Consider the following 25917-nt stretch of genomic DNA (forward strand, 5'->3'; position numbering starts at 1 on the left):
ACCCCATTTATGTCAAAGAGGGAGAGCAAAATAATGGAAACCCCAGCGACACGTTTGTGGAATATACATGTCAAAGTGATCGACTGCAACAGCGTCACACGGTATATGCAGTTTTGTGTGAGCAGATAATTTGTTTTCTATCTGACAGGCAGTTCCATATCTCGGCAGGACCAATAAGTGGTGCGGATCGCCTGGTTTTGTCCCTTTGTCTGCTGGGGAAAAAAAAAAATCACATTTCTGTCAGAGGGGCTCCTGCTGCCACTAGTGCAACTATAGTACTCCTAATAGGGGCATTTCTAAAACAAAACAAAAAAAAGTCCCAGCACAGTTCAGCCTTTTATACTCGTCATATGCTATGAGGTGAAATTCTGCATTACTTGAGGATTTGCGTACTGTGTTTTCTTACACCAAACATATTTCAAAAAGGCTAGGGCAGTTGTTCTAAAATATGCATGTTAAGTACTACCACACATGGAAAATGCTAATGCAACAGTGCTCTGGGAGGGCGTTGGTCTTTTAAATGTCTTTTAAGTAGTACCGGCATCTGGTTTTCTACCTGGGGAACCCTCTCAGGACCCGTCGGGTACCTGGACTCTGTTTTGAGGACTCTTGGCACAGCTGCCTGCCTGCTGGTCTTTCCTTGTAACAGATACATGAATTACAGTCAGCAGGTAAAACATGGCAACATGGCCCAGCATCACAGGGACCAAACATGGCCAAAGCTCATGTGACCCTGGCCTTAATTTATCCATAAAAAGGGGGGGGGGGGGGGGGGGGGGGGGGAGAGAAGTTGCCTGGCAACTGTATTTTACAACGCTCCTAAAGAAGACGATTATATCCTACTATATGAAGTTTATGGAACCTAATGATCATTTTAAATGAAGTCTTTTCAGCAATATTAAATGAGACATGACATTATTTATGAGAACAATGTCATTACTATTCAAACTCTGTATTTAGTACCACATAAAACATGTGAATGCCTTTTCTGTAAGACGATAAAAATTACACTCGGTGTCTTGCTGGAACAGTCTATCCTTTATAAATATCTAAAGTGTTTTCTAGCTGACCAGGCAGTCTGCAGAGAAAGATAACGAATATTAAATCTGGTATACAGTAGGCTAATGACTAGAGAAGACTTTTACTACCTGGAAAAAAGAAAGAAAAAAAGGAAGCAGTTTATTTTCCTCAAATCCCAGAGCTGGAGCTTTTACAATTAGAGCATCCACCATCCATCCCCACGCTGAAGCTTGAAGCACACCCCCACCCTTCCTGCGCGACGAGCAGAGTAAAACCAAGTGGTAGCCCGGAGATGCGCGACAGACCCAGCGGCCACTGAGCACGGAGCGAGAGGAAATGTTAACAGGAGCACATTAATAATTCGCTATTTTTGTTTGTTTAAGAAAAAAAACACACGTTATTCTACATGCTGCGCGTGTGGAAAACGGTTAATGTGTCCAGGCGCAAAGAGAGGATCACCTAAAGATCGTTAAACACAGATTGCACCAAACCGGATCAAGTTGTTGTTTTGTTTTTTGTTCTCCGTGTGTGGGGTAACATTACTCCTCTGACCAGTGTGGACTAATGATGGCTCTAATGGTTCACCTGAAGACGGCCGCTCACCTTCGGGGGAAAGGTGACAGGATCGCCAAAGTTACATTCCGAGGTATGGACAACGTTTCTGAGTTGTAGCCCGTATGTTGTCACATTGATACAGCACTGTGTGGTGAGGCCAGATTTTTTTTTAATTCTAGTTTTTGACGACGTGATCAATCAGCGGTCCCGGTTGTGTGAAAAAGTTGTGGGGGGACCCCCTTCTGGATAGGTGGTCATCGGAGACGCGCTGCGCTCTGATTCATCTACCGTTCATGCGCTTCTTATCCAAAGATGGGAACTGGACTGATCTTAAAATGTGGAAAGAAAGAGAGTACAGCAATCCGAAAAACTAACTCATTATGCGATTTGAAAGGATATACACAAATTCCAACCCCTCATGGGAGGTTATTTAATTATTGTGCACTTGTTATATAATAATTCGGTATACTCCCCTCTCATATTTAGATCATGTATGCTTAAATGCTCAAAAGTATTATAGACACAAACTGCATTTGACATAGGATGTCATGAATTATTAAAATGTAAATTATTCATTATAGCCACAAAAAGCAAAAGCAATGTGTAACTGTTTGTACATCCCTGTGAATATGGTGTAATTACAGGGATTCATGTGTATAGGTCATTTTACTCCCAAAGAAGCCAGTACTGTAGGTAACAACTGACTCTGCTGGCGGCATTGATTACTGAAGAAGATGCTGGAGGTCTCCTTCATACCTTCGGACAATTTCCAATCCACTGGTCCTTTGGCGTTTTATAGCTCCTGTGAGGTCATCAGCCTAAAACCTGATCTGCTCAGCCTCTGCTACTGTTCAGAGGAGCGAGGGATCGCTGTAGGATTGGAGGGGAATTTGGAGGGAGTTCAGTGGATTCATTCATCATTCATCAAAGGTTTATTTCCCTGTGAGAGAGAAACAGAGTCAGGAAGAGAGAGAGAGAGAGAGAGAGAGAGAGAGAGAGAGAGAGAGGCGTGTGTTTCAGCACCTTGGATGGATCAGTCCACTATCTGACAGATGAGAGGCACTCAATCCCACCTGATCTCTGATCAGACTCCTGCTGAGAGCATCAGTTTTGTGTGGGGTGTTACAAGACCACCACCCCTTCTTCCTCTCTCCCCTGCTATATGTGTGTGTGTGTGTGTGTGTGTGTGTGTGTGTGTGTGTGTGTGTGTGTGTGAGTGTGAGAGAGAGAGCTGCATAGAAGATGGCTTTCAGTGTTGTGCTACAGAAAATTCACCAGGGTCTTGATATCACATGAACCATGTCATCCAAGTCAAGGATTAGGTCGTCAGCTCTTCCCCCCTCTTGGGCAAACTGTCAGCACAGCAGCTGCATCTCATCTGTTTTCTGAATTGTTAGCCAAAGCAACAATGTGTGTGTGTGTGTGTGTGTGTGTGTGTGTGTGTGTGTGTGGCTTTTTTTTTTTTTTTCCCATTTTTTTCCCTATTGTATCTTATTCAGTCAATGCTAAAATTCGGCCTAGTTAAAGACACAATGGCTCTCACTGATTTCCACTTATGTCAAACGCGTACTATATTCCCAAAGAAGAAGCAGTAATCTCCTTCGCAAACAGTGGTTACCATTAAAGGTTCGTAAATACCAAGTAGACGCATTATGGGCTGCATACCTGTTTAGTTAAACCAGACAGGGCCACAAATGTTAGACGAAACATAGATAAGACAAGTATAATCCCATTACTTCATCTCATACTCACACGTTTACGTCTCCGTGCTGTAGCTGTGGCTCCTGGAGGGCCTCATACATATACAGTATATCATTGAATTGCTTTGTCACATTGTTATCTTCAGGCATTGTCCTTTGTCCGGTCAAATAATATCTTCTCTCCACATCTGGACAGTAGGGGCTCTATGCTCCACGTCGGCCCGACTGTGATATCTGTTACGTCATATTTTAAGGCGTTATGAAAGCGCTGCTTTATTTAGCAAATTGCAGGTAAAAACTTGTTGGTGGAGGGTTTTGAGATTTAATTAGAAAACGAAAGGAATAAATCACTTCGTCTGAGCGGTCGGATGATAAGTGTGTGTTATTCATTTAGACTATTGTGGGTGACTAGATAAGAGAGAGCAGAGAGTCACAGGGAAGATGGATGAGTGAGAGCAGTGCAACAACAGATGAGAGCTGGGATCGAGCCCATTATACACTGAATCACCACGGTGCCCACCATATCATTTGTGTCATTAAAACAAATACTGGTTCATTTCTTTTTATTGAGTAAATGCTCAGTATTTCGCTGCACACTAGGAAAATGTATCTTCCAGTTAAAGTATTAAAGGTTTATCATTTTAAACGTCCTGTAAATAAACTACTTGTCCTTTTCTTCATCCTCCATCTCTGTATCTCTTTCCTCTTCCCTCAAAGACTTCCATTCACTGAAGACATCATAATCTATATTCATATTAGGCCCCGATCCCAATGCAGATTCACATTATGTGTCCGTTCTTCTTCTACTCACAGTATTTGCATCAGTCTCGCTTCCCCAGTCTCTTAAATTGCGGTGGGGTTTTTGAGTGTTTTCAGACTGTTAACCTGTCAGTCTCGCTTCCTAAGTGCTTTCACCTCAAACCACTTCCTGTCTGGAGAGGAAGAGGTCTGGCAGGAAGTCCCAGCCCCCCCCCCCCCCCCCCCCCGAACATATCAAACCATATATGACCCCTTGAAAGGCTTGTGGAGCGATGTTGCGTAAGGCTGACTCCGCATGTAACAATTTGACGCAGAAAGAGACCGAAACACCCGAATCAAACGTCTTCAATGTTTTGAGAAAAATAAAAGCCACAAATCAGTAAATCAATTGCATTCAATGTGTAATACAAACATAGCAATAAAAAAAAGACTGTAGAGTTCCCCGTCCGGTCAGTCTCAAAATGGTTCATTATTATCTCTTACTATGGGCTATGAAGTCTGCTTCAAAGGGGAGGCATGAAAACTTAATTGATTTTGTGGCAAGGCTTTGATGGATCCTTGCCGTTATCTGGAGCTCTTGGATTTATCAAAGAATGACACTCCGGCTCTTGTTGCTCATTGGCTGGGTCTCTGCACAGTAGCCTGCAGGATCTCTCTCACACACACACACACACACACACACACACACACACACACACACACACACACACACACACACACACACACACACACACACACAGACACACACACACACACTCTGTACTTCAGCGTTATCTTAGAAATTAAAGCTTTATTCCCACCCTTACGATATTCCACTACAGCTTGCTACTTTCATCCCGACACTTTCCTCTTGTTTGTCATCCTTTTAACTCCAAATCTTTCATATTTTCTGGGCTGAAACAAAGCTTAGTGGTATCTGCGGTATCTTACACACATCATTAAATTGCCTTTCTTCTCCATAGCACACTGAAACTCGTTTCTTTATGTCCTTTGCTGGAGCAGATATTTACATTGTCTTAAGTTTGAATTGTGATACTTATTTAGTATGGTTACCGTCTCTTTTTTTTGGCTCGTAAATTGTACAGGAAATAAGACAAAATTAAATCACAGTGTGGAACAACAAAGATGAACAGGGAGACTGATTGCATCCCAGTTCTTCTGTTTACCCTATAGATCCATCTTTCACAGTGTTCTGCATCCTTCTCTTTTAATCTTTTCATCCCCGTCTGTCTGCTCCATAATCAAAATGCACACTCCATTTCCTTTCTTTCTTCCACAACAGGTTGGTTCTTTCAGTGCCGCTCCGTTTCTATTTCTCACCGTTTCCGCCAAGGCCAAAAGGCACCCTGATTAGCAGAATTTTAGTTTTCAGTTTGGTGTGGAGCACCTTACATAAGCCTCACATGATCTGCTTTTCTAAACCCACGTCTCGGTCAGATTAAAACACAGTTCTGACAGTGATGCTTCTGTTTTGAATAACGTAGGAGGAATATTGTCTCTTTCCCTCTCTCACATATAAGTGGTGTTTATTTTCTCAAATATTTCATAAGAAAGGTTGTAGAGAGTTGGGTGTGATGGAAAAGAGAGATTGTGGTTATGAATTAGAGTCAAAATGGACTCTTAAGCATAATATACTTTAAGTTTCGCTTTTGCATGTCCGTCTTTTCTTTCTCTATCTAAACTCAGAGGTTGTTTGCTCTGTGAACGCGTGAAAAGAATCAATCAGCACAAACGACAAACAACGCATCATCGGAGCCAAAAAGAATCTATTTTTAATTTCTATTCAAAATTATAATTCCAGCCAAACAGGCTGTAATCAGCTTTGTAGGTTCCTGTGCGTGTGTCACTATATGTAGATATGTATGAATGTGTGATCTGTTCAAATCAGCTGTCCACATGCACCCAAACAAACACCCACACAAAGCCTCTGATACACAAAGCAAACTACCGCAACAAAGACCAATGCGAGCAGTCCGGCACCATTCATGAGCGTCACAAAGCAACCAGGTGAATACAGGCTGCAGCACGCATCAGTGCATCAGTGCATCAGTGCATCAGTGCACTGTCCAGTGAATGGCTCTCTGCCTTGTGTATAACCTGGAATACATACTGCACCAAGACGTTATTCTTTTCACCACCGTTTAATCTTGTGGAAAGTATGTGTTATTGGCAATAATCTCACTTCTGTGTTGTTTCTGTTCTGCTGGAGTCTTTTTCTCTCCGTTTGTTTTTTATTCTGTCGCATAATGAGTCATAATGTAGACGTTCAATTGTCTGCTTTTCTTTTCTGTCTCCCGTGGCTCCGCACAGCCTGTCTCATTTGAGTGTTTATCAGACACTTAAGGCATTCATTTGTCTTTTCACTTGTCTTTTATGTAAACAGCTTTTTGACAGGGACGTTGATAAATATCTCTCACCAAATTGATCCTTATCTTTAGTAGGAGTACCACAATCTACAGTGTAAAAACACTCTATGACAAGTAAGAATCCTGCATTTAACCTCTTACTTTTATCGTTTGATTTCATTTTTGCATTTTATTTCTATTGTAGACATGACCCTATTAAACAAAGAAGACAAGTGATTATCATACATACAGAGATGTAAAGAAATAAATCAGAAGTACTACATGTAGTAGAAGTAAAGTAGCACAAAATGGAAATACTCACATAAAGCACAATTTTCTTCAAATTGTTCAAACTATTTTCGGCCAAAACTTTGTATTCATGTATTTATTACACTCTGAATGACAACCTACCTGACACAGTCTCATTATGGAAGCAGATACAAAAATAAAAAAATACCAAGATAGATAGTTTTTGCTTGTGCTGCATACATTGCCCGTGATGTGTGTGCTGTCTCGAACTGAAATGACAACAAATGCAATGCTGTCAATGAACCATGGATCTGTTTTTAACTTTTATATCCCCCTCACTTTCCAGGTCTGTCCTTCTACAGCCGTGTGGCAGAGAACTGTGAGGAGGTGGCCCACTTTAATGAGGTCAGTGTCTCTTCAGTTCTCCCGTCATACACCTTGATAATGACTGATAAGCAATTAGCCCTCAACTTAATTGAAATTGTCCCCAACCTTCCAATTTCCACTACAGATAACGATATGCTGATTTCACTGGCTGCAGGTTTTCTTAATGGACCTTTTTAAGTCAATAAGTAGGAGACATAATATAGGTAATGGAGTCCGGTTTTACTTTTATCTCCTTGAGCCCGATGGACCCGGTACCGAATCTCCCCCCTGTGTTGTATTTACCAAATGTTGCGGCGAAAGATTGTCTATTTATAGAGGATATGCATGTTACACTGTTTTTAAAACATGGAGTCTTCAACTGTCAGAATCTGTTAACCAACTTTATGTTTTGTGGGAGGAAACTAAAGCTTCCCCAACTTCCACTCTCTTAACTTCTGGTGTGCTACATACAGGGCACCCTTCTTCCCCTCGTTGGCACTTCAAATTTGGCATTGCGCGTAAAAAGCAAGGTGCCGAATTCTCCAATGTGGATGTACTGACCAGGATGCTTGACTGCACATAGACACAGGGAGAAAAAATACAATAAGAACTCCACACAGGCGTTCACGCTGTGAGGGGACAGTGTTAAACAATGAGCCGGCTAAGGATCGCGTATAATCACCTTAATGTTCCGACTCAAAATCGAACTTATTCCTCTAAATGGCCGATGTCCTACCAAGTGTCTCCTAATGACCCTCTCCTGTTCAGTGATGGCCTGTAAGGGTCTGAGAGGCAAGGCAGAGGTAGTGGTCTCCATTCATGCACGACATTAGACACCGGCTCTGTTTTAATTAAACTAGACACTCCAATACTGTAGAGAGATAGAGCCGGTCCCCTAAGTAGCTCTTCATCCAGAACTTCAAGTTCGTTTAACTTTAACAGTAAGTTAAATGGATATGAACACTGACCCGATGAAGCCTCTCAGAACCTGAAGAATTTCACCGCAGCCCAACCGGTTCGTGGGTCGGGACATCTCTTTTGTGGCTGCTGTGGCATTCTGGGAAATATTCCCCCATAGGATTCCTGCAGGGTCCTGTCACACACAGAGACCAGCGGTATTGAAGGGTATAAATGCAAAGAGTCCTATAAGAGATGAGGGTTGGAGGATCAAGGCAGAAGTGCTGGAGGAAATCCTTTCAGACTGAAAGCAAAAGAGACAGAAGTCAGGGAATTAAATAAGAAAAGCAAAAGAAAGAGGGCCTCAAACACATATAGTACATTCCCAGCGGAGGTTTTTTTTCTTCCTCTTTAAGCTGCCTGCTTTTACAGAGAAAAACATTTTTTCCTTTGATGGGCTCACAGGCAGAAGGCTGCTTCCTTTGCTGATAACAAAGGCTTTTGTTTTGTTGTTTTCAGTCTAATCAGGAAAACGGCCAAATGAGCACACACTTTTAGCAACTTGCATAAACACATGCGTGCATGCATATTTTATTTCACGGTCACTGCAGAAATAATTGTATTTTTGTAGCATGGTTAAAATTGAAGAGAGAAAAGTAAAAGTGAGAAAGGTGTCATAAATATCTATACTGGTGCATTATATTATTCTTGTGGCCTGATTAGAGTAACAGTTGTAGAACCGAGTGGCTGGCACTGATGTGTGATCTCTTGTGACTCGCATCACCCGATGTTCTCGTCTCGGTCCTGTTGTGCTGGCGAGGTCGTTAGCATCACTCAGCATCAATAAAACTGCCAGGCTTCCCTTGGGACGACTTGTGCTTCCGGTAGTTCCCGTGTCGGATTTGTGTGTGTGTGTGTGTGTGTGTGTGTGTGAGAGAGCATGCGTGTGGGGGTTACATGCTGCCGGTGCCTGAGCATTCATTCATGTACTGTTTTCCTAGCCACCACCAACCCCCCCCACCCTACCAACTCTTGAGCAGTTCCTCATCTCACCCTCCTCATCTGACATCTTCATCCTCAGCACTGGAACATTTGCATGGCTCAGTAAGCTCAGTCCAGCCCCTAAAGTTGAGGACCATTAGCACAGAGCTGTGTGTCTCGTCGCTTCATGCATGGACTAGCAGGAAGCCTTTGAACTAGTTTGCAGATAGACTGGATGGGTATTCTCGATTCATTATTTATACCATGGTGGGACTTGGCTTTTAGCTGCAGCACACCAGGACTTCCCCCTCACTAGTTAGACAGAACTGGAGCAAAGAACAGAAAGCCTTGCAAGTGCTGTATGTGACCACAGGGTTCATTCTACGGGCCTGTAGCTATAGATACTGTACATGTGCATGTGTCTATGGCAATGTGTCGGGATGAATTTGGTCAGGAATGTGGTTGTTTGGTTTTCAGACAAGATGTCAAGAGATTTGAACCATGCAAACATAATGAGTGCAGGAATATTCCCTCTCCTCTGGCCTGAAGCTGCTGCATTCTTACAGTGCACTAAGTGCACAGTCTGACTTTTTAATGAGAAACTTGGGATTACGTAATGCTGAATTTAGAATTCTGTGCTTACTGTTTTCAGCTCCTGTCTCCTGCAAATTATGTTTGCAACTTGGGAGCCGCTCGGATTACATTATTTATCGCTGTAATGAGGAATCATTGAAGGAGTACTGCACCAATTTAGCATTACTTCCATAACATTGTCAAAGAAATTGTAAAAAAAAGTATACAGAAATCGAGGTAGATAATGATATTAATAAAGTTAAGAGTTATTAAACCATTAACCATGAACCTTAAAAACCACTGATCATATTGTTAAACCCCGAGCAAATTGGATTCAGACAGGCATCATGATTTGTAAAGCGGTAATAATAAGTTAGTGGAAAGCCGTAGAAGGCCCATTATTCCATGAATGGATCTCAGGACGGGGCAAGGTGGTAAGCTTTTGGGAGAACATCCTCTAGCCTAATAAATGTTGTAGAAAAATACAGTAATGAAAGGGGAACATCTCAGCGGTTTACTCACTACAAGGGAACCAGTGAACACAGCTCTCTGAGCATTGGGTTGAGTGATTTTGTTAAGTGCTGAGCTCATGGAACACACAGGGTGAGCTCATGCTGTATTGTAATATGTCCTGTTACAGCATGTGAGGTGTATTTATAAACAAACACAGACATTTTCTCTTAAATATGCAGTAAAGCTCTTGTGAGACTGTCGTGGTTTCCGGACGGTGGATGTGGAGATTGGTGCTGTGGAAAGAAACATCGTATGAACACTATTTAAACGTTCATCTTTTAAGGACTCAGTGGTTAATTAACAGTGGTATGGTTGACATTTGACAAATTAAGATAAGATAAGATACATTGTCTTGCATGATGTTGTTATTTTAATGTACCTTGGTGTATTGTTTATTTTAGGTATTGTCCTTTTGCTCCTAAAGTAGTGTTTTTATGGTTTTCTGAGCACGGCTCAGGTCCTGAAAGACACGTTCGCATTTTCTTTTTGTGTTATTTTATGAACATATACATAATAATAGACACCTTGAGGTGGTCTGCTATCAACCTGAGGTGAAATTATATCGTAGCTATGCACCATTTCCTCTAAAATCTCATCTGAAATTAGACAAATTGTCTCATGCATGCGATTTTGAAGGGCTTTTATTTTGAAATGCTATATCAGAATGCCCTGGTTCTCTCTGAGTGACACCTTGAGGTGGTCTGCTATCAACCTGAGGTGAAATGATTTTATGACTATGCACCATTTCCTCTTAAGATGCAAATTCTTTGAAAGTTTTCAGTTATGTCAGTTATTCTTTAATCCAGCCCTTATTTTACTTGAAATGAGAAGAACATTTATTTAAGTATTTCTATGTATTATTTATAATCCATCCAGTTCAATTTGAAAACTGAGAATAATAATTGTTAAAATATAATTGATGTGTACTTTCTTTATTTGATTTTACAGTTGTTGACTACACAGAGACGTTACTACTACTACTAGACTTTTTAAATATGTATATGTATAAATATATATATATATGTTCAAGGGACTCGGGATTTGAACCCCGGCCTAGAGCACCAGAAAGCTGTGGTATGTGTGCCACCCATCCTAACCCTTTAGGTGAGTGGTGTATATAAAACACATTTATAGGGGACAGGGTTGCTGTTTTAGTAGTCGCTGTGTCACTGTTAATGCTTTTGCAGTACTTCACTACAGAAAGCCTCATTAGTTTGATCAGGACTCTGAACGTGCTGCAGCAGACCAAAGAGAGTAGGAGGAGACCACAGCGAGGTCACTTCCCCTAAACTTCCCCGACTGCCTCTGTAATCAGGTTTGGGAAGTTAGTGGGCTCACATAAGGCGTGTCTGTTATGTGAGAACATACCACCATCAGGGCTAGCTTTTTAAACTAATATAGATCACACCCAGCAGTACAGGATTCACATCCAGCGAGCCCCCGGAGAACAAAAGAACATAACTTCATGCATTAGTGCGATCCACCTCTGGAGGTCATATTTCATCTGATACTTTATTTACCACTTTACTGATACTACGACCACTTGACCACAATTAAGAAGAAGAGGAGGAGGAGTAGCAGTCGCCTCTGGACACTAGCTGGAATATTGCTGGTGCTAAAAATAGTTTATGAACTTCACCGGTTTTTAAGATTCAGGGCTGCTCGAGTATACTGAATAAATGATGATCTGAGAAGAATATTTTCTTTGCCCGCTTAGAGTTTGAGGGAAGCTGAAAACTGAAAACCAAAATGAGCACAGTCGAACCTACTACTGTACTTACTGTATGTAAACTATTGTAAAGACTTTTTGTTGTTTTTAGGCTGATTTACACTTCAGTGTCGTGGATTTAGAATGACAAAACAGAAGAATTAAACAAGTGTGCAGATATGCACACAGTGTCAACAAAAACATCATTTCTGTAGGGAATGTTGTATTTTGACTTTGAGCCCTTAGGAGAAGATGCATATATATATAAAACTCACTTTTGCTGCTTCTGTGTGTGCCCGTGTGCATCAGCTTGTAACTCCTCTGCCTTTAATGAGTCTCTCTGAAGAGTGACAGTGCCAAACACACACAAGTACACAAGGTAATCCACTTACTGTGAAAGTTCAAACATTCCCAAATAGCTGTTATTTGGATAAATTGACCACATATTGGTATGTGGTTCCTTTCTTGCCTGAAAAACTGTTTTTTCTTTTTTTTTTTGGGCAAGTAAAGGATGATAAAGGTGGCGATGCTAATCAAAGTAATCACACTCTAAAACAGAAGTAATATTACGAAATGAAGTCATGTGGAGGCGCCCGTTCAGGCAAAGAATACGGTGAATAGCTGTAAGCTGCACTGCGCTGTATATCTATAAGAGGCCAGTGCTATATTACTGTGAATAGCTCAGCTCAGCTCTAACAATAACTCTTATCATCTTGTTCACAGATTTTCTTGTCCTCCACAAATACTTGTTTTTTTTAATTAATAAATACAGGAAATTCTCCCCCCAGCTTTGGCTATTGTTTAGCCATTTGTAACTTTGCATAGTTGGAAAAATAAGCACAGGATAAACGGAAGGAAGAGGTTATGTAGTTGGAGGGGAAAAATCCATCTCAGCCGGGGCTTAGTAGTGGAGCAGGGTCGTCCTTCAGTCAAAGGGTTCATGCCCGCCGTGTGTGGATGTAGTATGAATGTCAGTCCTGCTGGGCAGGTGGCACCCATGCGTATGAATGGGTGAAATAGGACTTGTAGTATTAAAGCGCTTTGAGTCGGACGACTAGAAAAAAAACGCTATAAAAGTACAGTCCATTTACATTTAGCAGAAAAGAGTGCTATCACCCAGCACTGCACTGTCTGTCTATTCAGGGAGTTGTGAAGCAGCTTCCTGGACGAATGTGTTGTTCTTTATCTCTGCACCGTCTGGTTGAAACTGGTGAGCTAATTGCTGTTGTATTTTAGAGTCCAGCTTGCAACAAAATGGGATTTCATTTAATTACCTGGATAAAAACTGGTATACCTGTCTGCACTGTCTCTCAATTTCAAGAGAGGAAGAGGAGTTAAGTTCCATATTGAGACCATTTGGTTTAACCGCTACCCTGCTTTTATAAAAAAGAGTAAAACCCACTCTTTTATGGATTAAACTAGCTGCAGCAGTGGTTTCCAGATGTTCTGCAACGTGGGTTGACTCCTTATCAAGAGTCCTCTAACTATATATCGACTGCTGGGCGCAATTACTCAAATGCAAATAATGTTAGTCACTTTAATCTTGACATGATGATTTCATCTCTAATTGTTCGTGACAAGCTGTTGTCACTGGTTGATCTTGCGTACAGCACCACTGCAGTTAGGATTAATAACACGAAGACGGGAGCTTGGAGCTGCTGCAGTCATTGATAAATTGCGTTGTGGGTGAATGACAGCTTCTGACTGGATTAATGTCAATATGTCCGCACCCATGGCATTTAATTTTGACACATATTGTAAACGAGACTGAGACGAATTGAGAAACATCGCCGCATGTAGCCTCGATAAACTGACATCCGAGGAAACGGAGCGGGGGTGGAAATGAGAACAGGGATGGACAGTCCAATTGGAAAAAATAAATTGAGAGGCTGGGTTGGGAGGGGGGGGGGGGGGGGGGGGGGCAGCGATGTCAGTGAACTGGATAAGATAGAGTTTCTCAGCAGACCCAGCTTATTAGAGATGCTGTTTCATCCAGACTGTCAGACACACGTACACATCTAGTGTATGTGTTGCAATGGTGGAATAGATGCTTTACTCAAGTAAAACTAACAATACTACAATCCAAAAAAATACCATTCTTAATCCACAACACTAATGCATCAATACATGAATTACTGGAAATTCTAATGTGCTAATTTTTGTTGCACAAATTTCAGTTTTCAGCCACCCTTCAACTCTAAACAGGAAAAGTAAATATTCTGCTCAGACCATCATTTATTCAGTATATGCTCAGAGATGGGAAATCCCCTCCCTGGAGCAGAACCTGGATCTTATAAACTGCTGACGTTCATAAAATACTTTTAACACCAGTGGCTCGGAGAATAAAAGACTCTGGAGAATGCGTTCTGTACAAAGAGACAAAGAAACCATCACAATGAGATGAATGCTTCTGTAATGCTGCTTTATGAATTGATCATATGTTTTGATTGTAGAATTTTAATCTATGCAGTAAAAAATAAAATTTGTAATTGCAACACAAACCGTGATTACTGATCGACTACCAGCGCTTAATTCAACATCGATAACTGATTACACCCGTTGCTGACCTTGTTGTCTATACTCTGCAGCTGTTGTGCGGTTAAATTCAGCATTTTATAATTCTGCTACCGCCGACATGCGGAGGAAGCAGCTGTTACTGGAGCGATTAGCGAGCGGCGTGTCCTGCAGCGTTATCGGCCATACGGAGCGAACGTCTGAAGCCACGGTTTGCGGCTTTGAGGAGGGAAACGGACAGAAAAACTGAGAACTTTCCTTTTCTTATTAATGCTTATTTTGAAGTCCACACAGAAACTGTAAAGGAACAAAAGCATGAATTAACCCCAACCCTTTTTTAGAAGATTAACAACAAAATGAGTGGCTTAAGTAGTTAAAAACAAACCCCCATTGGTCAAAAAAACGAGAGAAAATGTGATTTAAAGAAGCAAAATAAAGAAAGGTTACTGTATGTAGGCGAGTGAAGGTCCAGCATTTAATAATTTACTGGTGCAGAGATGGACTTTCTCTTTTATCATCTTCAACAAATTCAGAGAAAACCCAGAAACGCTTTTCTCACCATCCTAAATATTACATGGCATTTCTGAGTGTGCTGCTAAAGCCAGATGTAATGAAAACTGGGCTTACATGGCCTCTTTCCTCAGTCTGCCCTTATCTTTTTGATCCTTTTAAGTACACATCCAAAGCCTGCGCTATCAAAGTGCAGAGGACTGCGTCGCCGTATAAGATCACAGCGAGCCTGTAAACTCAACACAACGACTACTGCACAAAGAATGCTCCTGTGAATACGGCGTACGTCTCCCCTGCTGTGAGTGAATATGAACGATGGATCATATTGTTCATAATTAAGCATAGAGGTGTTTCAACTCCTCGGTTTCCATGGCAACAGCCATGAGATTTGATGAGCTGGGGGGGGGGAACTGAGGATGGCCCGGTCAACGCTCCAGTGTGGGATCACAGCAGTAATAGCTGCTCTTCAGTTGAGCGTTTAGCCCCTCTTTAGGCCTCCAGGCTTCTGGTTCATGAGATCATACCTGTCGCTTTTAATATTCGGCTAATTAGGCTTTGCATCGTACAGTACAGAGGGTTGGAGGGCGGGGGGGGGGGGGGGGGGGGAGCTTGGAATAGTAATGTGTGTGTTCTTCAGACAGGCTCTAGCACTAGAGAGGAGAATCTTGTATTACTATTGCACATTTCTATATCCACATAATCTGTGATACGTTTCGACAAAGTCTGAGTGGATTGTAGAGTATAGGCGCATTGCATCAGTTTTACGTCAGTCGGTGTTCGAGGCACAGTGACTACTTGACAGCTTCGAGTCTGATCCGTGCAGAGCTACAAACTGTGCAAAACAGAACCAGAACACAGTGAAACCCATATTTTAGTTCTTTATAGAGAGCCCTGCACTCTCTCACTGGTGTTTTCACTTATTGTTGATGATTCGACCTCTGCTTAGATTGAGGTTGGGTGCTTAGCGAGAGAGAGAGAGTGGGGCGGTATGGCTAGCCTCAGGTGGATGAAATAACAGATTTCCTTCTGGCGAGTACATGAATATGAATATCTGTGTCGACATGCTTTTCATTATGAATAAGAACACGCTGTTTTTTTATCTCATAAATATTTAATTTATATAAAACGCAAGAAATGGAATAAAGTCTCTAAATAGTTTTTGCTTTATTGCTGGACTGCAGCGACTACTGACTTTGTTACATTTGCACCACTCTGATATGACATGCTTCATCAGCTATAAACACTGTTATCTGTAGCCCAATGCTTCCATTCACATGGAATCAGGCAGACAATAGACGGCGAACCAGATATCATTTTACTGGACGACAACAGGGCGGTAAAATTAGGTGAGTCCAACCGGGAATTCAGACAATGGTAACAGTAAAATATTAAATTATACTTTTTTGCTGTCCTCCGCCACAGAATGTACAACTCGAGGTTATGTAACTCCCTCACAAAAGGAGAAAATTGTTTAATTTTGCCATAAAATATTAAGAGAAAGCTGCATTGTATAGCTAAATGCATTACTAAACTCATTAAATAATATATTAGACACAAAATAGTTGTATTCAATAAAACCATCTCTGAGATCTTTATCAGTCCACCTTGTAAAAAAGTTCATTTGTCAGCGTTTTAGTCTCATGTATTGTCAGCTGACTGTAGCTATCCCATAAAGGTTTTTATTGGGGTAATCATGGCGACAATGAATCAAATGACGGTCCATAAATTTAATTCGCCGTGTTTCATACCAAGTGCCTGCGTCCATTTAGCAGGCTGGAATAGCATTGCAATGTTGCTCAGCAGGTTAAAATTAGACGTTTGGCTAAACTAGTGCCATCACATATTCATGCCTATTGTACCTGTCAAATAATGAAATAGAGCTGAGAAAAGAACATTTTGGGTGGGTGTGCGTCTCTACCAGGGAACAATACTGATTTCTCTCTTCTGAGTAACAAAACAGTTTGAGGTTTTTAAATCTTTAAACTTGGCTTTTACATAACTCTATTTCAGAAAGCAAGACAACATAAGCGTATTGGAGAACTTCTTAGCTTGACAAATGTGTATATCCTGCAGCTTAATGTTGCATCTGAAATTGCTTTCTTCTGAGGAAAAATTGCATCGTTTTAAAAATGCAGGAGTCAATATTGAGTATTGTGTTTTGATGTTTGTAGCACTGCAGCCAAACTCCATTTGATTGTTTAAAACGTGTGCACAGCTGAAGCCCGCCAAACCTTTCTCACCTTAATGGATCCTCCGCTCTCGCTTCATTTTTCCGCACTGTGACGGTATTCAAACCAGTTCAAGCACTCTGGTCCGTCATGGTGGCTGTGAAGACATTAGGCAACAGAAACGACTCACTTCTTCACGTTGTGGATTCCTGCATATTTCAGAGATAAGTAGTCTTGCCAGCAGAGCATGAAGACGAGCAAAGCTTGACGTTTGTCCGCCTGTGTTTGTGTGTGTGTGTGTGTGTGTGTGTCGTAAAAGTGGAAGTGTGTACCTGCACCGACACATAAATGTACCACAGAGATGATTAAAGGGAGTGCTTTTCTTCCTCTGGGGAAATGAATGTGGCTTCACCTGAGTCACCGGTGTTGGATAAAGGAAACATAGCAGCGTTTGCAGTCGTGTTTGTATGTATCATTTTAGCTGCTGTGTTATCCTCTGGTATGCATATTAGGCATCATTTGCTCCACTAGCAGTGTGGGCTGTCATCCGTGCATTAAAACCACGCTGGGGCCTCTTACTCTTCCCTCTCTCGACTATTCAAACACATTGGAGGAGATTTAGCTCTAAATGAGATGTGGCGCGGCTGTGTTTGCCATAATCGCAGCAATCGGCCGTCACTCCGATGGTGTTTGCAGGCTGAATGTTGCCAGTGACACGCAGCTAAGAAAGAGGCAAGGAGCGCTGGTCATGCCCGGCTTAAGCTTGAGAAGAGAGAGCAGAGACTGCCGGGCCTCGGGGCAGAGAGCTCAGAGTTCTGGTTCAATGCGGTGCGCACGTGCAAACACACGAGCCCATAGATCCTTGAAGGCAGGTCCACCAGTAGCAGGTGGGAACCCCAGGATTTGGTAATGGGACAATCCTGATGGATCGCTTGCCTGATAGCACGCGGTGTTCTCCCGAATGAGAAGCCAACATCAGCAGGGGGGGGGGAATGAGTTTTAAATCACCTGTGCAACTCTCCTGCCCTCATACAGCCTCTTACCCAAGATATTAAAGTACAGATAAGAAGGCTCGGGGGTGATTCTACTGAAGATGATGCATCTAGAGTCTCCCCTTATTAATACATGTTGTTGTTCTGTACTTCATTGAGCTACCTTGTCATAGTTAATCAACCCATGAGAGATGTTAATGGCTGTAGTGGGACTTCGGTGCTTCTAGGACATCTATCACATACTTTTCTCATTGATTTTAACTACTTGATATTTCAGAATTTTATATACCCAAATTATAGTCCAAGGGAAGTCATTTTAAAATATCTATCTTAATTAAACTGATTCATGGCGCATGAATAATTCTGTCTTCCAGGGAGTTCTGGATATATTTCCATGATAATTTGAGCTTTAATTAGACATTTAAGAGGGTTGTATATGTGTGTTTTTAGTTTTCTTTAACTGTGGACCATTTCCAGAAATATTGAAATTGTAATTTAGTATATAAATTATTCTCAAACAGTTTGGGATGAAAGTAAAATAGCATACAGACAATTACCTCCAACAATACAGCACAGTAGAAGACAATGTCAATACAAGCATACGTGATTTGTGTCGTTTTAATATCCACCATACCATTAATATACAGTTTTTATCTGCTGATGATGCAGACAAAGTTGATGACATTATTAGATAATACAGTTTCAGTAATACTTACGGGAAAAGTTGGGCTTAAATTAGATTTACAATTCACTCACAAAGCTTGGGTGAGTTACATCACAGTCATTTAATCCCACAGGATCCATTTTAAAGCCTAAAATCTTCAAGATGAATCCTATTGGTCACTCATCTAGACAAAAAACAACAACCTGTGTGATGAGTTCAGGCTGTCAAATCCTGTGTCTTTAAAGTTGTGTTTGTACTTGTTCTATTAGCTTTGAGTAGTGTGGTCACCCTTTATGGAGAAGGTACTTTTTTTTTTAAATTATAAATGACTTATACATGATGTACTGTGTGCTTTCTGGTGTGGAAAAACAAGGAAAGTACATTCCTGAGTGTCCGATCTGCCCGACAAAGCCCATTAGCAAATACATTAGAGATTTGTGCTGAAAAGAATTTGAAACAAAGTCTTGTAAAGATACTTGAAATGAGCCACCTGAAAGCTATTTAAACGCTAACGTCTGACTCTAATTTATATGAAAGAAGGGTTTATCCTTCAAAGCTGTTTCGACATGTCTCACAACTTTTTCTCAAGGATATCCAAGACATAGTCGAGACATTCAATAGCACACCGTTGTGCGTGGTGGCTGCTTTTTGTTTCTTTCCTGTATTACCTTTAAAGCAAAAAAGCTAATCAATATTCTCAGTCGGTGCTATAGAGCCGGGAGATGTTTACGGTGATAAATAAAACATTTTATTCCCACAAGAAGAGCCCTTCTGTAGCTGGAAGGGATTCTTTTAAACTCAAGGACACTTCAGAGGAACATGTGTATGCTGACATGAAGCACATGGGACCTGTTTGTGGACCCTGTTTGTGGACCTTGTACCAACAAGGTTCTAACTTTCAAACCTCATGTTGCACCAAACTTTAGAACTATCTTAAATGATGAAAGGTTAAATGCAAGCCTCACTATAAAGGCCAGTTTTTAAATTGAATTTAATTCTGTTGCACCAGAATCTTAAACTCCAAATTTGAATGTGATCCTGTATTACCTTTAAACTTACACTTAAGGAGCTTTAACTTTTAAAATGGCTTTTTGAGATGGATTGATCAAAGTTAAGGGACAGACTCATCTCAGCTGCAACACCGCCGAAGTAGTATACTCCATAGTGAGCGGTAGTTGGAGATTTCGGATACTTACTAATCAGCATCATTTTGCATCATCACTGCTGAATGGTGTTACGTTCAATTCAATTGAATTTATTTTTGTATCGCCCAAAATCACAACTTACACATTTGCCTCAGAGGGCTTTACAACCTGTACACATGAGTAGAACAACGGTTATTCTCCTCTTTTAGATATGCAGCATTGCATTGCAGAATTGTAAGCAGAAAGTGGCTTAATTGTCATGGACTCGGTTCCATTGAGGGTACAATGAATTCATTTGGAAGAATTTGGACACTTGGACAATTTGCAAATGGCAGTTGGTAAATATTGTGTGCTTTATAGTGAATTAGGTTTGATTTTGGACGCAGCCTGACTACAGGCACCGGCTGAGACACAGTTACTTAACTTCACTGTTGGTTGGACAAAACAAGACTTTGAATTAAAACAATAATTGACAGATTCAAAGTCTATCGTTTCTTTCCCAGGTATTCCGGTGGCCCATTGCCAGCAGGCTGGATGGAAACGAGATGCTGGAGATCCAAGTGTCCAATTACAGCAAAGTCTTTTCCAACAGGTAAGGTTGCACTGCTGCCCACAGCTACTCCTTAAACACACGTCTCAGACCAAACAGCAGTTCAGAGTAAACGGTTTGTGGCCCCGGTGCCCGTTCCGTCCTCCTGTCACAGCCTGTGGTCAACTCAGACCGACACGCGGTGCGAGTTTCCAGGATGACGGAGAATGAGCTCGTATTCCCAGAGAGCTTGCTCTAAATTGACCCACTTGTTTGTGTAACAGACTGCAAACCACAGAGCTGGCCATGAATGAGTTTCACGTCAGGAGGGAATGAAACTGCATTAGATTTTCACTAATGGGCCTATTTGTCACTTTACACTCACTAAAACACACACGGGGTGTTTTAGTGCAAATTGTCACATGGTCGTTTTATGTTTTTGATACACTGGTATCAAACATGAATAACTGCTCATACTGGTTAATTAGATATTTGCAATTTAGACACATTTTGCTGTCATTGTTCCAAAAAAAAATCCCAAATCCAAAGCTGAGGAGAAGGTATTCCAGTTCTTCCGTTATTTACTGTTGTTACTTTAACGACCAAAGGGTGTTTGAGCGACGCAATGATACTCAAACCCGAAGGATCTGCCAAGCACTCCAATTACTCCAAAGAAATCATTTGTGCCGAGTCGATGGTTGAAACTGGATAATTAACTCATTTTGCTCCTCCTCATTCCTCTTTTTTTTTTTTTTCTTTCTACGTCTTAGTTTCCCTTGAAGCGCGTTTCTCTCTGGTGTTTCCAGATCTGATAAGACGTAGGCTGGTTGTGCCAGGAAGTCTGTCCATATCTTGTGTCCGTAACAAATCCAATCAGATCACTACAGCTGCTGCGTCTAACTAACTGGCTCACTGGTTGATGTGTCCAGACTGAGGACAAATTATGTCGCCCGCACAGTCGTTAAAACTTTGCACGGTTGTCTCCGTGTGTTTGTGGGTGGACATGTACTCAGTGCGTGTGCACCACGACCTTTAGATTCTATCCGTGTGACCTTATCTTGTCAGCCATGTGTGAACGTAGTTGTGTGTTAATGTGTGTAGGTGGAGACGCGTTTATCAATGTGTTTCACGTGTTTCTCGGAGCTAAAAGCTGTGACAGGTGTGCAGACAGATGTTGTATCAGTTCTACGTCACGGCAACTCTTTAACTGTCACCATAAATTCTGTCTGGTTACCATTGTGTGGAAGAGGAAAACAGAAACGGGACAGCCACACATAACAATTCAAAGAGGGTCAGAAAGTGGAGGATAGCTCAGAATGTCCAACTCAAGTAGTCTGATAATCAGACTGAATTGCCATTTCAGTCTGATTATCAGACTGAATATCACAGGATTTCACTTATCCTGTGAAATGTCTGTAATATATGGATTGGCCAAATATTTTTGCAACGATATGCATGGTCCCCAGAGGATAAACCCTGCCAAATCTGGCCAGCATTTGGGGTCTTTAGTGAAATATCTCGACGACTATTGGATGGATTGTCATGGAAGTTGCTACATGCATTCATGTCCTTTTAACTCTCATCTTTCTTCAGGTCAAAAATCTCAATTTGTCCAATACTTTTATTTATGATCAAACACCTGCAAAACTTGCTTTTTAACTGTAAAGTTAACGGCTGCTTGATAACGGCACAATCTCAATGCACATGCAGGTACACAAGCAAAATATATGCTAAAGCAAACGTGTGCACATAAACAAGTAAAGTTGCATTCAAAGAGCCTTACCCACACACACACACACACACACACACACACACAACCCGGCACTCATTGAAGTGGCTAAATAATTCAAGATGAGTCATAGCTTGTGTTGTTCTCACACCTGCTCCATATGTCCACACGCAGCATCATTACCAGGGTAACTGATCTGCTTCATCACTGTCTGCACCAACACACTGTAAGGCCAGTGTGTCACACTCTGCGGTCGTGCTCGCGATCACATTACCACAACAAATAGAGAAAGCGATGATGCGGGATGGTCTCTGTGCTGTCGAGGCATACGGACCTTGTTTTATGATTGGTTTTCCCCTGTGGCAGAAAGATATGCTTTTATATTCTGCATGCCGTGGAGCACTCTGAGCACTTATATGATTGTATATTCAAGGGCTTCAATCTGATGCATCGATGCAACTCATCAACAATTTATTTTTATTTTAAATTGTGTAATGAACAGTTTTTGAAATGTTGTACAAGGTCTGTATTCTCCTTTGAAAAATATGGGAAATGGCAACACTTTTGAACTACTTTCTTTTTTAGTTTTGAGAGTCAATATGTTAGACTTATTGACATTTTCTCTGTATTATCTTGCACAATTCAAATAGATGATCTTTGATCAAATTACTCTTCCCCTGTCTTTTTCTTCCCCTGATCTCAGCAATAAATCATGTAATTTATTATATTGTTTCTGTTTATCACTATGGTTTTTATTTAGCAATAGCCACAGGAAATAGAGTCGTAGCCTGGCAACCGGTGTTTCCTGGCTTCAAAAGTATTGTCCATGCTGAGGCTCAACAATTTATCGCTTGGTCTTAAAATGCAAGCTGAAAAACATAAACATGTTTTTCTCATGCCTTAAGCATTGGAATGAACGCTGTGGATTTATACCTTTTTTTTAAATTTTGTATTTGCATTTGCCAAAACAGATATTCCTGTCCAGTTATTTCTCAATTCATTTTCCATAAACTTGACTACATCATCTTTAAAAGTACATATACCATCATCACTTAGCCCTAATAGTATTAATACATCATCAGGCACTGGTTCATATAAATACTTTAGTATATTTATGGACATTTGCTGTATGTCTTAAAAAAAAACCCAAACAGCCGCATTATTTCCTCCTTCTTTTAGTCTCACTTTCTACAGAATGACATTTAAATAAACCACATGTGGGTCATGATGTGTTTACCCGTTTATTTCTTATGTTTAATTTGTCCGGTAACACGGCTGTTGTGGCTGGAGCAACACTCTGCTTGTAGCAACGACAACAAACAAGGGCAATGTTGCTGCTTTTTATCACACCCAGATTGGCAAGATGGACGCTGACTAGCAAAAAAAACAAGTCTTAATAGCTTTTTATTTAGTTTGTCTATTAAAATGGTGTCTGTGTGAAAGATTGGACTGTAGTTGGCGTCCAGGTGAATCAATAGTGGTGGATTAGTGCGACAACTCCATTTGATTTGCAAAAAAATATTTTACATTTCAAAGCTGTGCTCACCTCCGCTCAAGTTCACCTGAACCCGAGATTTTCTCACAGTCACGCCTCAATTTTCAGGAGAACCTTGAGGCGCACAAAGAAAAAAAATTTGTACAAATTGAAAGGGAAGGGAGCTCTGAATTATAAAGCGGATGAAAGTAAATTGTTTGCAAAACCTCGATCAATAATGAATGCCACCCTTTGAAGTGCTAAAAAGTGAGCCAGAACATGATAGGCCCTGCTCAGTTCAATTATTCAGCACACACACACACACACACACACACACACACACACACACGCTACAATTGCGGAAAGGAAATGACCGACCAATCGCTGGACGTATTGATCACCACTGTCTGGGGTAGGAATAAGTATTCTGGTATTGTTAGTGATGTTGCTCAGAGGTGCAGTAGTTTCTGCTCCTCTTCACAGAAAAAGTTGACTGCAGAAAACCATTAATATCCTAACAGACTCTCTTGAGTCACGTCAAGCCTGAAAAGTTGAGCGCGGAGTGATTCAGTGGTAAGCCTGGCAGTCACGCACCTTCACAGAGAAAGCCTCTGCCAGCGCCTTAAGGGAAGCGCATACGCTCTTTCTTTTTTTTCATAACCGAGATTCAAAAGTGAAGTCAAATTGTGGAATTCTAAATTTACCTCGTTATTAAGTTCTGAGGCGCTGTTGACAGATGTAGCCTCACTTTCAGCTGTGAGTTAAATTCATCGCCACCAACTCCAGAGGAATGACAAAGTATAGGCGAGTGCAGAGATGGAGGTAAAGACGTGTAAAATGCGTTTACTGAAGAAAATGGATGTCAGATCTGGCAACATCTCCGGACACTAAATCTGTGTGTTATTGCTGACAGCTTCAAGAATACAGCGACTCAAACTTACAGTGTTCGTTCAGCGAGGCGCCTGCTGTACCGAGGGAGCCGACGCCTCAGACGGAGATGAAAGCTCTCGTGGGAATTTCATCCAATCAACAAATTTCAATTATCAGAGCAGTGCTGTGAAGACCGCTGCCTTTAGAATGGATGCAACTCATGACCTTCTAACCTCACACAGGATCCTGATTAGGCAAACAGAGCTAGCCACTGAGCAGACGGGCATCCCAGGAAAAAACACACATATGTCTTGAGGAGAAATTAATCCCCAAAATGTTGCAGGCGTATAGAGTAATTGAGCAAATCCTTTCCGTACAGTTTATGTAGGGAAGGGGGGGGTAGAATAATAGCAGGTGATAAACGGTGTGCTTGGTATTTGCTCACTGATAATGAACTTCTGCCCTTTGTTATTTTTCTTTGGTTCTAAATTCAATAATATGGTTTATGGAATATGGTTTTATGTATTGAGGTGTGTTTGTGTACATTCTATGTTTGTGTTTCCTCTACTCATTCACTCTCGTCTGACTGTTGGGAATCTCACATCATTAGCAGCCATCCCTGCAGATTTCTTCTGTGTGTGTGTGTGTGTGTGTGTGTGTGTGTGTGTGTGTGTGTGTGTGTGTGTGTGTGTGTGTGTGTGTGTGTGTGTGTGTGAGAGCATGCCAAGTGGTAAGCTATTGATTGTATGCTCTCGTTTTATGATATTACTCTCTGTGGACTCATCCAGCCTGGTAATTGTGGCGTCTGCTATTTCCAATGACTGCCCTGTTGCTCCATTTTATTCAAGTATTTGATATGTATTATCCTGTCCTGTCATTTATAGATTGAAATTAAAAACACAGCTGGATTTTCAGTGCATGTGTGTGTATGTGGGTGACCATTAAGGCACAGTAGAAATAACACAGGGCTGTGGCTGAGTACGGGCTGCATGTTTTTTTTGTGTGTGTGGCTGATTGCTCTCCGGACAACACGCTGTTTTGGGGGGAAACTCATTAAATTATTCACCAGCTCTAATTGGCGAGCTGAATGGGGACTGTACCAGGTTTCTTCCCACTGTTATGTTCTGTGACGGATCCTCGGGCAGCGTTGAAATGAACCCTATGTCTAATGATCTTATATGTAGCATTCAGCAAAAGTTATCATGATTACGATTTGATGGTGATAAGAACATTATTTGATAATCCCCAAACTGATCATTACAGCTCCTCCAAGATGAAATTCAGTCATGAGGTTACAGTTAATTGCACAATGTGCCGCACTTAAATCTGAGCTCTCTGTAGCCTTCGGCTTTAAAAATAAAGCAAACGAAGAGAGAGAACTTCTTCTTCTCATTAAATGGCAACTTTATAAAATAAAAGCATGGGATAACATTTTCATTCAGTGTGCTGGGTGAATGAATGGTGTGCAAGTCTTTATCCATTTGTTTACTTGTCCTTGGGGGCATCAATGCGAGATTAATTGGCTGATGAATTGCTGCCTGGTGTTGAAATGTGTTGAAAGCTTTGGAGTCTGAACTGCTTGAAGAATTGAGTCGCAAAATAGAAGCTTCTTGAATACAGTATATGTTTTAGCATTTACTCAAACGTGATACCAGA

At 41.2% G+C, this 25917-nt stretch overlaps 1 protein-coding gene across 15 annotated transcripts in view; it reads left to right on the top strand.

The window, feature by feature from the left end:
* The first annotated feature begins 1336 nt into the window (after positions 1–1336).
* The window catches only part of otofa (otoferlin a), an 80179-nt gene continuing 55598 nt past the window's right edge, over positions 1337–25917 (top strand). For all 15 annotated transcript variants that reach the window (XR_011103940.1, XM_068724561.1, XM_068724568.1 and 12 more), the window contains exons 1-3: positions 1337–1666; positions 6975–7033; positions 20163–20251. Coding sequence is in view for 14 of the 15 variants with exons in the window: in XM_068724561.1 (XP_068580662.1) it covers positions 1585–1666; positions 6975–7033; positions 20163–20251 (230 nt within the window). In the remaining variant the exon portion in view is untranslated. The remainder of the gene's footprint in view (positions 1667–6974; positions 7034–20162; positions 20252–25917) is intronic.

Source organism: Cebidichthys violaceus, unplaced genomic scaffold, assembly GCF_023349555.1.
Source record: "Cebidichthys violaceus isolate CVI_PGR_0920_01 unplaced genomic scaffold, fCebVio1.0.p SCAF_31, whole genome shotgun sequence".
Lineage (NCBI taxonomy): Eukaryota > Metazoa > Chordata > Actinopteri > Perciformes > Stichaeidae > Cebidichthys > Cebidichthys violaceus.